This window comes from Salvelinus fontinalis, chromosome 36 (genome assembly GCF_029448725.1).
Source record: "Salvelinus fontinalis isolate EN_2023a chromosome 36, ASM2944872v1, whole genome shotgun sequence".
NCBI lineage: Eukaryota > Metazoa > Chordata > Actinopteri > Salmoniformes > Salmonidae > Salvelinus > Salvelinus fontinalis.
Window position 1 is genome coordinate 22,826,811 of NC_074700.1, and position 12,309 is coordinate 22,839,119.

A 12,309-nucleotide genomic window follows, 5' to 3' on the forward strand; every position below is an offset into this window, starting at 1 on the left:
TAATGTAGTCAAAAGTTTAGTATTTGGTCCCATATTCCTAGCACAGAATGACTACATCAAGCTTGTGACTATACAAACTTGTTGGATGCATTTACATGTCGTTATGGTTGCATTTCAATTTATTTTGAGTCCAATAGAAATGAATGGTAAATAATGTATTGTGTCATTGGAGTCAGTTTTATCATAAGAATGTTTCTGAACACTGCTACATTAATGTGGATGCTACCAGCACAGATAAACCTGAATGAATCGTGAATAATGATGAGTGAGAAAGTTAGAGTGTCAAAGATCATACACCCAAGACATGCTAACCTCTCACTATTACAATAACAGGGGAGGTTAGCATGTTTGGGGGTATGATCTTTGACCCTCTGTATGGGATGAGATACCATAAATAGAGCAGCCTTTTATAGCAACTCACTACTAGTGACCTCTAACCTTTCTCCTCAACCTCGTGTTTAATGATCTCTAGGTCCATGGTGAGTTCCTCCACCTTCTCCTTCAGCGACTCCACCTCCACCTGCAGGCTTTCGGACCGCTCCTCGGCCATCTCCTTGTCCAGGGTGGCCATTTCGATGGCGTCCGCCGTGTCTGCCATCTCCTCCATATAGCGGTCCTTGGCCTCCAGGGCCTCCCGGGCGTCCTGAGAGAGGAACATTAGTGTACATCCCACATTTGTGTGTGAACAGAGTCTGACGAAATACGCGAAAAATCCAGAATGACAAGAGTGGATGTCATTAGCAATGTCAATCTAACCAAAGCTAAAACTAAGTACCTGACAACAGACTCCCATACCTGGTACAATATTACATAAGGGATTACCTTATAATTATCTTAGGTTAATGACTACCGGTTTGTTACTTGAAGTCTTGCCAAGTACTCTGATTTAAAAAGAGAAGTGGACAGAAACCCCTTAAGAAGTGTGAAGGTGCTGTACTCATTTCAAAAAGGTGACTACCATAGAGGTTAATCATTCATGTTTCTGGTGTGTACTGTACCTTCTTGGCCTCTTTGAGTTGTTTCTGCAGGTCAGTCTGCTGCTCCTGCATCTTGGTCTTCCACTCCTGGAGCTGCTCCAGCTGAATCTTGTGTTTCTCCAGCTCCTTCAGCTTGACCTGAATAATCATTGTAAATATGAATACATAATAATTCAAGTGATTACATTACATATTTATAAAAAATAATCAACTTTAGATGTCTTTATATTGTATAGCACAATTCATTCAGAGACAGCCAGTCAACATGCTGTACATAATATGATAAAGACAAAGACCTTGTCCTCCGCCCGCTTCATCTTCAGGGTCTCCAGCTTCTCCTCTAGGTCCTTCACCTGGCCACGCAGAGACTCTTCCTCCTGGGAACACAGAGAGGTTAAGGTGTGAAGGTGAACACATCAGGGAAGACAGAAAGGGGGGGGGGGGGGGGGGGGGGGGGCATTGAGAGAGGGGATAGTGGACATCTCAAATCAACCAGAGACGTTAGAACCCACATTCCAAAAAAACACCTCAAAAGCTCCAAGACATGCTCCCACCACCAAGAACCGTGTCTGGAGTAAACTCCTCTACTCAGTAATATTAAACCAAAGAAACTCTGCCCTCTGTTGGCATGCAGGTGAAGTGCAGTGGTAGTGAGGCTGAGGAGTAGCACCCTATGATCTCTGGATACGTCCCAAATGGCACCGTATTCCCTATTAAGCAGTGCACTATATAGGGAATAGGGTGCCATTTGGGGCAACCTAGGTTTGTTAGTCAAACAACATGCCCAGACCAGATAAGCATGCGTTCAGATACTGTTACCCTACCTGCTTTGATGCAGGAGGCTCAGCCTGTTTACAACATGGATGGAACACAACAGTCAAAAGACAACGAATGAAGGAAACACAATGGATGGAGGTGATATCATGGTGGAGCTGGGCGATGCAGACAAAAAGCCATAATCACAATAAACTGACTGAATCAATACAACAAATAGAATGATACGTTTAGAATAATGTGCACCAGCTTTTGTTGTTACCCTTCAAACTACTACTGCTAGTTTGAATGTTGTAGCCATCAACGGCCGACGGCCCATAAAGATGGAGGAATTCAGATAGGACATCATTGTTTTTAGCACTACCCACAGAGTTCTTAAACTACGGCGCGCGACATGGTTCAATGTGCCAGTAAATATATATATTTTTTTATTGCCGGCGTCTTAAAGCTTTAAGGATCATGTACACGGTGCCAATGACCATACAAATAGTAACGGAAAGCGATGAACAACACTGCAAACTTGGCAAAACAAGGAATGTGTGGTAAGTACACGGGGGCCGCCATCTTCATGCACAGTCGCCATTATCCCAATAATCACCCCATATTAGCAAACTTAATTTCAAACTTCACTTTTCTGTAGAATAGGCTAATTATCGTAATGAACTATGTCATCAAAACATCCTCAGTAAGTGGTATGTGTCAATAATTTTTTGGGTTTATCGTCTCAGCTCTATAAATGACATATCAGGCTGCAGGCTTTGTTCCAGCCCAGTAGTAAACACATCCAACAACGTATCAATGTTCTGATAATGGGGTGTTTTCTTTCTGTGCTCGACCAAAAAGCTCCCCAGATCCTAAGGTGATGGCCACAGGGGGTTGTGGACTGACCTTGCTAGGGGTGGCGGGGGTTTGAGCTCCGGACGTGGCGGGGATGCCGCTGGGCAGGGGGACGACAGGAGCCCCCAGCGCACCCTTGGAAGACAGGCTGCTCTCGCTGACATCCTCCCTGGATCGAGAGCTGGACAGGCCGATGGCCCGGGGAGCCTGGAGAGGTGGGAGGTAGAGAGAGGTGGAGTAGGTAGAGGGAGGGGGAAAGGGTGAAGGTAGAGGGAGGGGGAGAGGGTGAAGGGAGGGGGAGAGGGTGAAGGGAGGGGGAGAGGGTGGAGGTAGAGGGAGGGGGAGAGGGTGGAGGTAGGTAGAGGTGGAGGTAGGTAGAGGGAGGGGGTAGAGGGTGGAGGTAGAGAGAGGGGGAGAGGGTGGAGGTAGAGAGAGGGGGTGGAGGTAGGTAGAGGGGGTGGAGGTAGAGAGAGGGGGTGGAGGTAGAGAGAGGGGGTGGAGGTAGAGAGAGGGGGTGGAGGTAGAGAGAGGGGGTGGAGGTAGAGAGAGGGGGTGGAGGTAGAGAGAGGGGGTGGAGGTAGAGAGAGGGGGTGGAGGTAGAGAGAGGGGGTGGAGGTAGAGAGAGGGGGTGGAGGTAGAGAGAGGGGGTGGAGGTAGAGGGAGGGGGTAGAGGGTAGAGGGAGAGGGTAGAGGGAGAGGGTAGAGGGAGAGGGTAGAGGGAGGGGGTAGAGGGAGGGGGTAGAGGGAGGGGGTAGAGGGTGGAGGTAGAGGGTGGAGGTAGGTAGAGGGAGGGGTAGAGGGTGGAGGTAGGTAGAGGGAGGGGTAGAGGTAGGTAGAGGGAGGGGAAGAGGGTGGAGGTAGGTAGAGGGAGGGGGAGAGGTAGGTAGAGGGAGGGGGTAGAGGGTGGAGGTAGGTAGAGGGAGGGGGTAGAGGGTGGAGGTAGGTAGAGGGAGGGGGTAGAGGGTGGCGGTAGGTAGAGGGAGGGGGTAGAGGGTGGAGGTAGGTAGAGGGAGGGGAGAGGGTGGCGGTAGAGGGAGGGGAGAGGGTGGAGGTAGAGGGAGGGGAGAGGGTGGAGGTAGGTAGAGGGAGGGGTAGAGGTAGGTAGAGGTAGGTAGAGGTAGGTAGAGGGAGGGGGAGAGGTAGGTAGAGGGAGGGGGTAGAGGGTGGAGGTAGGTAGAGGGAGGGGGTAGAGGGTGGAGGTAGGTAGAGGGAGGGGGTAGAGGGTGGAGGTAGGTAGAGGGTGGTGGTAGGTAGAGGGTGGTGGTAGGTAGAGGGAGGGGGTAGGTAGAGGGAGGGGGTAGAGGGTGGAGGTAGGTAGAGGGAGGGGGTAGAGGGTGGAGGTAGGTAGAGGGAGGGGGTAGAGAGTGGAGGTAGGTAGAGGGAGGGGAGAGGGTGGAGGTAGGTAGAGGGAGGGGGAGAGGGTGGAGGTAGGTAGAGGGAGGGGGAGAGGGTGGAGGTAGGTAGAGGGAGGGGGAGAGGGTGGAGGTAGATAGAGGGAGGGGGAGAGGGTGGAGGTAGGTAGAGGGAGGGGGAGAGGGTGGAGGTAGGTAGAGGGAGGGGGAGAGGGTGGAGGTAGAGGGAGGGGGAGAGGGTGGAGGTAGAGGGAGGGGGAGAGGGTGGAGGTAGAGGGAGGGGGAGAGGGTGGAGGTAGAGGGAGGGGGAGAGGGTGGAGGTAGAGGGAGAGGGTGGAGGTAGAGGGAGGGGGAGAGGGTGGAGGTAGAGGGAGGGGGTGGAGGTAGAGGGAGGGGGGAGAGGGTGGAGGTAGAGGGTGGAGGTAGAGGGTGGAGGTAGAGGGTGGAGGTAGAGGGTGGAGGTAGAGGGTGGAGGTAGAGGGTGGAGGTAGAGGGTGGAGGTAGAGGGAGGCGAAGGAAATATAGAAAGAGAAAGGGGAGCGAGAGAGGAGAACAGGAAGAGGGAGAAATACAAGTAAAATACATGTAAAAGAGAACCACATCTGTGAGACCGTACCATTACCTGTTAATCCCAGTGACCATAAAAACAGACTGCTCCCGGAACTGAACATAGAAACATTCCGCCCAGGTGAACTCCGGTAAACCTGTATCTAAGTGAAACCTGCCGTGGTGAGTAAATCATCATGATGACCCAGTGCCATATAAGTCACCCTTTACTGTGCTGATCTGGCCTACATTAAAAAGTAGCAACAGTGCACAAGGAACTGGCCAGGTGAACTGAACTGTCTGTAAAAGGGTGAACTCTGGTTTTAGAGGCACTACTACAGTAGTAAGTTACTGCTTCACATTTTGTGGGGACTTGCTTAAAATATTAAAACTAATTACGCTGTCGTTTTTCCAGTTATTGCAGTGAATTTGACCTTTGACCAATAACCCGAATGACCAGAGTTCACCCCTCCAGGACCAGAGTTGATCTCTCCCAGGGGAGTCAGGTGCTTTGAGGCCTGGAACGTACCATGAGGAGGGAGGGGAGGGAGCTGGCGGAGGAGAGACGACCTGGAGTGTTCCACTGTTGTATGAGAGTAGACTGTTAGGGGTTGAAGAGCTGTCTACTGCTGTTCTCTCTTCCTGAGGGAATCTTCTAGAACAACTTTATACACTCTACTACTCTCACATTCTATAGTTAGGCCTAAACCGATACACACACCATGTACTGACGTGTGACATACTCTCAAGTCAAATATTGACTGTTGATTATCTCAGTCTATGACGTTAAACTGTAGCAGGAGATCTCCCACTCTAAAACATAATTCCTTCCCAGACTGTGGTGAGCTACTTTCCTACTCTGTCGCATACCTACATCTTCCATATTCATGAGCTTATCAACATTCCATTGCTCTAATCTACCTCGGAACGTACTGCTGTGACATCACAATGACGTCACGATCTACAGTAGGAATGGACAGGTGGGCTCTTCTTTAACGGAACCCTGTTACCACACCATCTGCTGTTCATAACAAGCTCACCTTGGTGCTACGACGGGTGACGGACTGGAGGAGGAGGAGGAGGAAGAGGAGGAGGAGGGTATAGTAGCGGCGGAGGAGAGGATAGAGAACACACACAAACAGGCCCAGCAGAGACGACGAAGGGCAGTAGTTAGCAGGGCAGAGAGGCAGAAACACACAGTGTTAATACTAGTCAAAACACACTGATATATCACTCTCCAGCAGGCTGGACTGCTTGCTGTGTGTTACTGCATTCCCCTTAGTCACTTAAAGGAAAACTCCACCCAAAAACTATTTTAGTATTTGCTTCGTTGTTGACATACAGAAATACAGCCGGTTTGACGCATTTTGCATCATATGATGCAACATACCGGCTGTATTTCTGTATTTTGAAAGCTGCATATCTTGAAAACTCCATTGCTGACCTGCAAAACATTTTGGAACTATATCAACTATTGACTAATCAAACAAATACCAAAAGACAGTTTTTGGGTGGAATTTTTCTTTAAGTCTTTATGCAAATATGAAGTTTGCGCTGATAACCCCTACTTTTAAAAACTGAGGTGACGTACTGTAGTTAATATATAAGTGGGTGAAGTTGATGTTAAAAAATATATAATATGACTTAAAATAAGTTTAAAAAAAAAAAAAATCCCAAGTGAGGTCGAGGCAAAAACAAAGCGCATCACAATGCAAGCAAGAATACACTTGCGTCTGAAACTTTAACACATTTTTTTTAAATATATATACATATATAAAATTATAAATATATATATAAAATGAACCTAACAGCCAGAACATGGAACATCATGCTCCTAAATGTGTCATGGAACCAAAGTGAAAACGCAACAAAAATGTACGGTGACATGAAACACCCATGTGATCCATTATCAGTATAAAGTCCAAAAGAAGAACTACAGAAAAGCTGTGAGAGGCCAAAAATATTACCCTGAACAGCCTAATTCAAAAGAAAACGTGACAAGCAAGCAACCACCATGGCAAAGTAGGTGAGCATAGTTTTAAATATCTATACCTTCTTGGAAATGGGCGTCTGTAATGGGATTTGGGGGAAAACGAGAGAGGGATAGAGAGAAGTAGAAGAGGGAAGAGGTCAGGTAGGTCACTTGGAGGGAGAGAAAAGGAGAGGGATGGAAATCGCTCCGAAACAAAGGTCAGTATTTTTACTGTACCTGTTTGACTGATTTTGGAACCTCAGGGATGTCTGAAGATAAACACAGAAAGAACAGATCATATGTTATTATAAACACACACAAACATCTATAAACTACTTCTAAACCCTTCAGAAATACTTTAAGTGGAGCGTAATATAAAGTGTTACAGTAGCTAGGTTTCCATCCAAATGGCAACAGATTTTCTTGCAAATATTCTATATCTGCTTAACAACAATACGTGCATTTCCCCACCAAATATGAGTTTCCATCAAATGGACTTGTTGGGGATTAAACGGCTGTGCGTGACGACGTAGTGCACATAACATTGACTTCTGCCGTTTAATTCCCATGAAGTGAATAAAAAAGTTCAATGGTTTTCCATCGCATTTTCAACTCTACTGATGGTTCTCTCATTCAAAAGAAAATGGCATTATATAGTGAATGTGCCCACTCTGGTATTGAAACGTGCTCCTTAGCCAACAACTGGCAGATACAGTGTGGGTATGATGAGATTATTATGGATATGTATTGGAATGGTGCATCACAAGGTCACCACCTTGTACTTTCACCACCCTGTGAAATTCCTCCCTTATTTAATCTGCAGTCTAATGAACTGCATGGTTTCCCAGCGAGTCGTAGTGGGAAGACCACACAACATGTCATCGCGTGACTCCAACTTTACTTCCATATGATGGTTATTTTATCAATATTTGTGCATAAAAAGAGTTTCTGCAGACAATTCTCACATAATGAATTGTACCGACACTAAAAGATCCCACCATGTCTACAGTATTTCGTTTTGTCGACATTTGGAAATTTAACGGACACATTTTCTGTTTCCATCAGGCCTGTCATGACATTTTTTATCCAACATGTACTTTACGCGCATAAAAATGTTGGATGGAAACGTGGTTAGTGTTGTCTTTATGATTGTAGCCTAAATATCAGTGCCATACTATCCAGGGTTGGGGAAAATTCCATCTCAATTCAGGAAGTAAACAGACATTTCTACAAATAATTATCATAGAGAAGCATTCAGGACAATTAGAATTGGAATTTCAGTTTACAAACTGAATTGACTGAATTGAAATGAACCCCAACCCTGATGCTATCTGAGGCCATGTAAATGAAGGCTACAGCTTTGTTATTCTGCTCACCTTTCTGCTTGGACAGGAACTTGGCAGTGGAAGACTCCGGGATGTCTGGAGAGGTGGCACCATCTTCCACTAGCTGGATCTGATAGAGAGAGACATGTTCAATACACCAGTCTATTACTCTTCCACAATGTGTGTCACAGATAGAGAGTGTCTGTGTGTCTGGTTTGGCGTGTTAGCTTAGTTACCTGGGACTGGCGGACAAAGATGCCGCAGTTCTCATCACACTGGAAGTATCTCTTCCCCTGGACCGTGCCATCATTCTTGCCCTTGGGCTCGTCCAGGATCACACCCACCCACTTGCCCGTGGCAAAGAGCGTGGCGCCCACATACGCCACCGTGCCACGCTGGCCCTTACCGATCACCTCCACCACCGAGCCCACCTTGGCAGGCTTGCCTCCCCCGTCCGCACTCATCTTGCTCAGGAGGGGGCTGCCGGAGATCTGGGGGGTGGGGGTGGAGAGAGAGAGAGAACATAGTTTAGGACAGAGGACCTTGTGACTGCTGTTGACACTGCCGGTGTTAGTCTACAGCCTCACATCGGTTTGATTTTGTTGTGATCTTTGCACTTCTCTGTGTGCCTGGAAATCTGTAATTTATCCCCAAACAAGAAATAATGACAACTGAGTTCTTGGTGAGATCTAAGATAAAACATTTGAACATTGGATTTTCCACAACAACAAAGTGAAGCATGCAAACATATTTTTATTGATGACAACATTCCATGCCATCAACTCGGCCATCAGATTTGCCACCAAGGCTCCTTACAGGACACATCACTGCACTCTATAATCCTCTGTAAACTGGTAATCTCTGTAAACAAGTCCCAAGACCCTCTGGTTGATGCTTATTTTAAAACCCTCTTAGGCCTCACTCCCCCCTATCTGAGATACCTACTGCAGCCCTCATCCTCCAAATACAACACCCGTTCTGCCAGTCACATTCTGTTAAAGGTTCCCAAAGCACACATCCCTGGGTTGCTCCTCTTTTCAGTTCTCTGCAGCTAGTCACTGGAACGAGCTGCAACACTCAACCTGGACAATTTGACCTCCATCTCTTCATTCAAAGACTCAATTATGGACAATCTTATTGACAGTTGTGGCTGCTTTGCGTGATGCATTTTGTCTCTACCTTCATGCCCTTGATGCTGTTGTCTGTGCCCAATAATGCTTGTATCATGTTTTGAGCTGCTACCATGTTGTCATCATGCTGTCTTGTCGCCATGCTGTCTTGTTGCCATGCTGTCTTGTTGCCATGCTGTCTTGTTGCCATGCTGTCTTGTTGCCATGCTGTCTTGTTGCCATGCTGTCTTGTTGCCATGCTGTCTTGTTGCCATGCTGTCTTGTTGCCATGCTGTCTTGTTGTCTTAGGTCTCTCTTTATGTAGTGTTTTTTCTTTTTTACCTTTATTTAACCAGGTAAGCTAGTTGAGAACAAGTTCTCATTTACAACTGCGACCTGGCCAAGATAAAGTAAAGCGGTTGTGCGTTTTGTCCTATATTTGTATTTTTAATCCCAGCCCCCGTCCCCACGGGAGGCATTTTGGTAGACCGACATTGTAAATAAGAATTTGTTCTTAAATGACTTGCCTAGTTAAATAAAGGTTAAATAACTAGGCCTAATTGCCCATTAGTTCACAGACTGCCAGGAAGAGGCTGAGAGAGAAAATGGCTTATATAGACCTATTCCACAACAAGTACTAGAAACAAACAACATATTGATGATATATCCATTAGGTCTAGTTCCCTCCTCTGAATGTCAACTAGCTGACTCTTAGCTAGCTAGGCCATATAGACACACAGCCAGCTGACTCATGCTAGCTAGGCCACAGACAGCCTGAGGACAGAGCAGTCACACGCCCAGTCATATGGTTCAGCAGACTGTAACCATTACGGCCGGTAGACACACAGACAGTACCGCTCACCGTCTACCCACACTGAGGAAATCTTTGAGAAATGGTCAAAATGGGCCATGGAGGAACATGGCAAACATCATATGTGGGTCTTCAGGGAGGCAATGCCATGTGAGAGGAGACCAGATTAGCTGTAGCTAGCCTGATAGATATAGTCCAAAAGGCAGACAACTGGGAGGAGTAGCCAGGATCATGGCAGGAATGGTGTTAGTCAGAAACTAGAAACAAGAGAACTAGAAACTGAGCTCTTATGTCATAACACCGGAACACCCAGGAAATGCCATTAACATTGGGATAGTCTACCCTTCCTTCCTAACCGTGACTTCTTCAGCTGAAGCGGTGAACAGATCATGGAGCCACAACATGCTATTTCCTCATCATCATCATCATCACCAAAATCATCATCTTCAGCACCGTGCTGCATAGCCTGCATTGTGAGTAAAACTAGTATTTTATCTTCATTTCTTTGCCAGCAGAATCAACAAGAGAACTGCTCTTGATACAGTTCTGTTCTCGAATGTGGCACCACTAAAAATGGTTGACGCAAGTATCAAATCAAAAGTAGCCTATAGACAATCACTAGCCTTAGGTAAAATAACTGACTGTTGCTGTTTGTCCGTTCAATCAAATCAACTCATATGTAGGAATTAGTCTAGTCTTAGACAGAATATCAGATAGGACTCACCAAGCTACCCCGGCCCATTGCCAGGACGGCCACGGAATGCCGCCTGTGCATTCCAGCCATATTGACTTGCCTTATTTATCCGCAAAATAACAACAGTATGAAACAGTGTAAGCTTTTCCATCTCTCCTCCTAGCTTCTCTCACTGTTTTTCTGAGAGGAAGTGTTTGTGACAGAGACAGGAGAGGAGTGAAAAAGAGAAGGGTCTCTGGCAGGGGAAGCTATTAGTGATGCTTTGCCTTCAGCATCCAGAAATCACCACAACTCTAAGTGAGCTTGTGTACTTCTCCCGAAACCCAGCAAGTACGCAATAACATTGTTGTCTCCAGCTGTAGCAGCTAGCTCATTATGGGAAAACAGAAAATAATCTTGTCATAACAATACCTGACAAGACACTAGTAGGGCCTGATATGGACCTCTATACTGAAAGAAGAACATCACTCAGTCAGTGAGAACGGATGTGTTTCTGATTATGCTCATGTCAGCACTTGACTGTCACCAATAGAAATGATCATGCTCCTTTTCAGGAGTATCTACTTCACAGATTGTCAGTGTCATCTTGCCCTGTAAGATCAGGTGAAAGTGTCATCCAGCACAAACATTATGAGTTGGCAAGCTAAACTAGCTAGCTAGCCAGGTTCCGTGGTTAACGTTTGTCATCTAACTTAGTTAACTAACGCTAGTTGGTTACTAAGCTAGCTAACTGTGGTGTTTCGCGTCAGTCAAAAATCTGATTGTAATGTTAGCTAACGTTAGTTAGCTCGAGCAAACAAATTAGCTAGCTAACTACTCTGAAAAATGTATATTCATACGGTTTTCCCATAGAAAGAAGCAGTGACTGTGGCGAGCTAACGTTAACTAAAATAATTTGCTAGCTAACGTTAAATCAACAATACATTTCATTGTAGCTAGAAACGATAGCTAGCTAACGTTATACTAGATGCGAAGTGTTAACCTAACAGTCAATAATCTTGAGAAGATAGATAACGTTAGCAAACTTCTACCACCTACCTGCAAATTGACAAAGTTAAGTTTGGTATGATGTTCCAAAATAACTTGTTGGTTAAAAGGAAGAAAAAAATATACATGCAAGGGTCAGTTAGCAAAATGCCATGTCCACCCTATAATAAGCTATTATAAGAACGGTCCACCCACAACAACTTCCGGTGCTTTTTTCTTATTATAAATGGTCTACTTCCGGTTCTTCTGACAAAAGTGAAATTTGTATTAATTGGAATTACATTACAGTAGTTCCAATAACAATGGCTAATACATTTTTAACATCAGGACACGATATCACACAAACATAAAAAAACGAATATTTTCCAAGCGCCCACACCTGTTGTATTGATGGATAACTATGTGCACTGACAATCCACGGTGGTGAGTAGGCCTACAAAGGTCAGCTATATAATATAAAGTAACTCAACTTCTAAGTAAATGTTGTTAAACTTCATTTTCGCGTTTTATATACAAATGTGAGACATGTCTAGAAGTACAAATAAGTCTCTGAAATCACTGGCAACCTGAACAAACATCAAAAACATTTGCAATCAGTATTTGGCGTGACATATCAAATCAAATTTCAAATCAAATCAACGTTTATTTATATAGCCCTTCGTACATCAGCTGATATCTCAATGTGCTGTACAGAAACCCAGCCTAAAACCCCAAACAGCAAGCAATGCAGGTGTAGAAGCACAGTGGCTAGGAAAAACTCCCTAGAAAGGCCAAAACCTAGGAAGAAACCTAGAGAGGAACCAGGCTATGAGGGGTGGCCAGTCCTCTTCTGGCTGTGCCGGGTGGAGATTATAACAGAACATGGCCAAGATGTTGAAATGTTCATAAATGACCAGCATGGTCAAATAATAATAATCACAGTAGT

The 12,309-nt window shown here is 45.5% G+C and overlaps 1 protein-coding gene across 8 annotated transcripts in view; it reads right to left on the reverse strand.

Moving 5' to 3' along the window:
- Window positions 1–11,585, reverse strand: part of LOC129835413 (dynactin subunit 1-like) — a 35,131-nt gene extending 23,546 nt beyond the window's left edge. Inside the window, exons 1-12 of one of the 8 annotated variants that reach the window (XM_055901052.1) lie at window positions 11,436–11,585; window positions 8,020–8,274; window positions 7,835–7,913; window positions 6,696–6,727; window positions 6,539–6,556; window positions 5,527–5,550; window positions 5,016–5,069; window positions 2,640–2,795; window positions 1,802–1,825; window positions 1,274–1,354; window positions 999–1,115; window positions 439–643 (exon numbers count right to left, since the gene is read on the reverse strand). In XM_055901052.1, the coding sequence (XP_055757027.1) occupies window positions 439–643; window positions 999–1,115; window positions 1,274–1,354; window positions 1,802–1,825; window positions 2,640–2,795; window positions 5,016–5,069; window positions 5,527–5,550; window positions 6,539–6,556; window positions 6,696–6,727; window positions 7,835–7,913; window positions 8,020–8,247 (1,018 nt within the window). In that variant the 5' untranslated portion in view covers window positions 8,248–8,274; window positions 11,436–11,585. The remainder of the gene's footprint in view (window positions 1–438; window positions 644–998; window positions 1,116–1,273; window positions 1,355–1,801; window positions 1,826–2,639; window positions 2,796–5,015; window positions 5,070–5,526; window positions 5,551–6,538; window positions 6,557–6,695; window positions 6,728–7,834; window positions 7,914–8,019; window positions 8,275–11,435) is intronic. The other 7 variants (XM_055901053.1, XM_055901055.1, XM_055901054.1 and 4 more) reach the window with 7 other exon arrangements.
- Window positions 11,586–12,309: the final 724 nt, after the last annotated feature.